Source organism: Dipodomys spectabilis, unplaced genomic scaffold, assembly GCF_019054845.1.
Source record: "Dipodomys spectabilis isolate Male_0828 unplaced genomic scaffold, ASM1905484v1 ptg000087l, whole genome shotgun sequence".
NCBI classification, from domain to species: Eukaryota; Metazoa; Chordata; class Mammalia; order Rodentia; family Heteromyidae; genus Dipodomys; species Dipodomys spectabilis.
The window spans coordinates 905624-909764 of NW_024870764.1; the positions used below are offsets into that span (position 1 = coordinate 905624).

At 44.9% G+C, this 4141-nt stretch overlaps 1 protein-coding gene across 1 annotated transcript; it reads left to right on the top strand.

Annotated features, from left to right (window-relative positions):
* Positions 1-1207: 1207 nt before the first annotated feature.
* On the top strand, positions 1208-1759 carry LOC122111727 (histidine triad nucleotide-binding protein 1-like). The gene has a single exon (XM_042684462.1). It carries the CDS (start codon positions 1243-1245, stop codon positions 1609-1611), a length of 369 nt encoding a protein of 122 aa, XP_042540396.1. The 5' UTR covers positions 1208-1242; the 3' UTR covers positions 1612-1759.
* The last annotated feature ends 2382 nt before the right edge of the window (positions 1760-4141 follow it).

Here is a 4141-nt window from a genome sequence, read left to right on the forward strand (position 1 = left end):
TACTTTCCAGTTTGGAGTAAATATTGCTCATAACAACATCTGATCCTGGCAACTTTTGTTAAAATAGGATAAGGTTTTAGGCTCCTGGTTAGGCAGGGTCAGCATCCATGAGTCAGCTTGAAGAAGTTACAAAAGATAGATCTTTGTCCATTAATCCCTTCCCCCTTAAGAACAAGGGACCAATAAGTTGATGTTAGGTGAAATGAAAATAAGGATTCAAATGTTTTTTCTTTCTTGCGATTGTTTCTAACATATTTATAAGATGATTTCTTTGTTGATTTGTATGTCCCTCCCCCCTGGTATAGCCCCTGTTTTCACTGGGAGGGGTTCAAGGGGGAGGGAAATGGGAAGGAATGGGAAGGGGAAACAAAGGAGGAGGCAACAATGCTTGATAAGAAATGTACTCATTACCTTGCCCATGTAATTGTAACCCCTCTGTATGGTATTTTCACAATAAAGAAAAGAACAACAACAGAAAAGAACAAGGGACCAAAGTCATTTTTGGAAAATGAGGCAGGATTGATGAAAGGAATTGGCATGGGACACAGTGATAACAAATGTGCAAGTATGGAGACCACACTTGTGAGAAATGGTTACAGGCTCCTCCCAGAAAATCCTAGCCTTATTGGAAAGAAATCTGGTTAACAATAGTTGTCACCCTGGTAAATTACCCAGGAGCCACTGCCTAAAAACTGCATTGAAAACCAGTGAGGCCTCAGCATGTTGTTTAGACCCAGAGACAATATACAAATGCATTGTCTTATTTAGCCTCAGGTAAGCCCTGCTCTTGGTGTCTTTCTTAGTGCCTTTATTTATGCTGAAGCTTTTTCACCACCCAAACATGTGGTGTCTGTCCTTAAAACCTTGGTGCATGCTCTCTGCAGCCTGCAGGTCTTTGAGACAGAAGTCTGCCTGCAGACACTGGCCTTTTAATAAAGTCTACTGATTCGATCTCTTAAAATGTCCTCATGTGACTGAGACACCTTACAACAACAGGAACCCCAATGGCCTACCCTTCAGCACGAGAAGGGAGTCACCATCACCACTTTAACCCCACTCCCAAAGAAGTGCTTGTCATCCCCTTGTCTCTCCCTGTTGGTGTCTTCAAAGGACCCGCTGAAGATCAGACCTCTAGAGCCTCTATGCAGAAAACAGCCATGGGGAAATTTCCTTAGAACTGGGAATGCCAGCTGCCGCTGCCTCTCGACTTCCCCCTGGCCGCCGTGCGGGAGGGAGGCCGAGATGGCCGATGAGATCGCCAAGGCTCAGGTCGCCCGGCCTGGTGGCTACACGATCTTCGGGAAGATCATCCACAAGGAAATCCCCCCCAAAATCATTTTCGAGGACGACCGGTGTCTTGCTTCCCATGACATTTCCCCTCAAGCACCAACCCATTTTCTGGTGATCCCCAAGAAACATATATCCCAGATTTCTGTAGCTGAAGATGATGATGAAAGTCTTCTTGGACATTTGATGATTGTCGGCAAGAAATGTGCTGCTGATCTGGGCCTAAAGAAGGACTATCACATGGTGGTGAATGAAGGTGTAGATAGCGGCCAGTCTGTCTACCATGTTCTTGGGGGTCGTCAGATGCACTGGCCTCCTGGTTAAGCATGCTCCAGGGTAACTTTCCTTCTCTAGGCAGAGATGAGTCTTGCAAGTTCTAATATGTTTTAAATGGCAGGTATTTTTTTCCTATGTATGGAACTACTAAAGACATTTAAAATCCTATAAAATCCTAATAAAAGACTTCATTGCATGGTGTAAAAAAAAGAACTGGGAATGCCAGTGGCCACTGTGCAGACCCTTAGGACCTCTACTGCCCCTGCCAGCACCTGCACACAATGCCAGCCAGGCTCATACCCCATGTACACACGCATCATTGTGACCTTGTGGACAATCTATATGCCCAGATTCATGCACACTCTCCAGCACCAACTCTTGCTACTCATCCTACCATGCATAGTGAGGGATCAATCACAGATAGGAGGAGGCAGAGAAATTATACATACACCTATATCTAGGATTAGCTAGGATAAAAGGAATGAGCATCATAGTCACCAGAAAAACCACTTTAACAACATAGGCCATACTAAAATACAATGCCACTGTCACCACAAATTAATTTTACCTACAGTCTTCTGTCCCTATTTGGTGGCTGCAGGTGGGTGGAGGAACTGAATTCTGCCTCTCAGGCCATATAAGCTGAGATTCAGCAGGGAGTTCCCATGGCACCTAGTGGCCTGGACTCATATTTTCCTCCCTCACTGGCTAGTGGCATGGCCTCAAGGACAGTGGCAACCCAAATGCATCAGGCAGCAGGAGGAGAGGGATTTTGCACAACTGCTGGCACTCTTAGATAATGAGAGAAGAATCCAGATTGCTTGACTCTAGATTCCATAGTAGAAGCAGCCTATAGCCACAGCTGGAACTTCCACCTGCTCCCAAACACGCACTGGTCTTTCCTTTTCTTTCCACCTGGTGGCACCACTAACACATGGAAGACTGCATCTCTGGGCCCTGACTTTGGCAGACAGCTAGGAGGCTATTTCCTGCTGCCAACTCAGAGTTTGTGTGTGGCCAAGGAATGTAATGCTAAAATCAGGCATCTGCAGACTTTTTAGGTGGTGGTTTAAACCACAAAAGATGGTCCTATCCTTTCAAAGTATTCAGATGCCTGAAGATTCAAGTACTTGACCAGCAGTAATCCCTGCCCTTCATGTTCTCAGTTATAGTAAGGAACCAACCCAGACATGAATACAGGGAGAACTTAGTGTATTTTCTATTGCGGGGTGTGTGTGTGTGTGTGTGTGTGTGTGTGTGTGTGTGTGTGTGTGTGTGTGAGTGTGTGTGTGTGTGTGTGTGAGAGAGAGAGAGAGAGAGAGAGAGAGAGAGAGTCTTGTTTAGATTTGTTCTCATAAAGAGAACCTGTACCTTCACTCCAGTCATTTGTGTTGAATTTTAGAAGTATACACACACACACACACACACACACACACACACAGTGAGGTCTCACAATTTTCACTTCACCATCTGGAACTTTGAGTCTAGCAAGAAGAGAACGACCAAACAGAGATGCTTGGTATATTTGGGTTTGTCTTGGGAACTTAGATTCAGGGATTAGCCTCCCTCTAGATTAGATTTCTTGTTTTGGAGGTCATTCTACTCCTTGAGCCATGGCACCAGTACTCACAGACAATTTGGGGTGGGGGAGTCAGAGGCCATGCCAACATTTTACCTGTGCATAGGTAAAAGCAAGATTCAGCCACATTGACAATTGCTTCCAAAGTAGCTAGGCTACCAGGATTGGGCAACATAGCCATCAGAAATACCATGTGAACAATACAGGCCCTACTGAATCAAAATGTCACATGACCACCACATATTTAGGAACTCAGGAGGCACTAGAGACTTTGGTTGCCTTTTTGTCTATTCAGACCACTGCAGGAACCATGCTCCTTTTGGGTGCATTAGCTAAGATCAAGTGGCTCCCACTGGCCTGGAAATATTTTCCTTTTCAAGTGGACTTTACATGCAAAATCAAGATGTAATCAGTATTGTACCAGGCAGGAGAGCAGGGGTATTCTGATAAACTACTGGCATCAGTGGACACCTAGAGAAGAACTCAGAAGTCCTGACTTCAGGAACCCACATCAGAAGCAGGTGGCCACATCTGGCACTTCAAACCTTCTTCCAAACTGCAATTGTCATCCCACTAATGTCTACCTGGTGGCCTCATCATGATAAGACCTGAGGAGCAGACTTGTGGACCAAGTGACAGGACAAAATACTAGGAGGCAATTCCTACTGCCATAGTGGTGCCAGAACAGAGCTTCTGTGTAATTTGGACTTATAGATCTCCCAGCTGGCATCAGTAGACACTGCAGTTGAATGTTCACAACCCTACCCCATCTTGCCTGTCCCTATGTAGTATTTTATAGCCTAGAATTTCCCACAGTGCACAACAGTGACATTGGGACCTCACCTTGCCAGTTATGCTTCCCATAGTCAGGAGCACAGGGAGAAATATAGTATTTCATAGGGGAGTGGGAAATAAATATTTCCATTTCTATTCCTCAGCCAATGTTGTACCACTGGAACTATACAACCATTCATTTTAAGTTAAGATATACATATACAT

Excerpts from the sequence above, each read along its gene's own strand:
- LOC122111727 (XM_042684462.1), top strand. The coding sequence starts at position 1,243 with ATGGCCGATGAGATCGCCAAGGCTCAGGTCGCCCGGCCTGGTGGCTAC.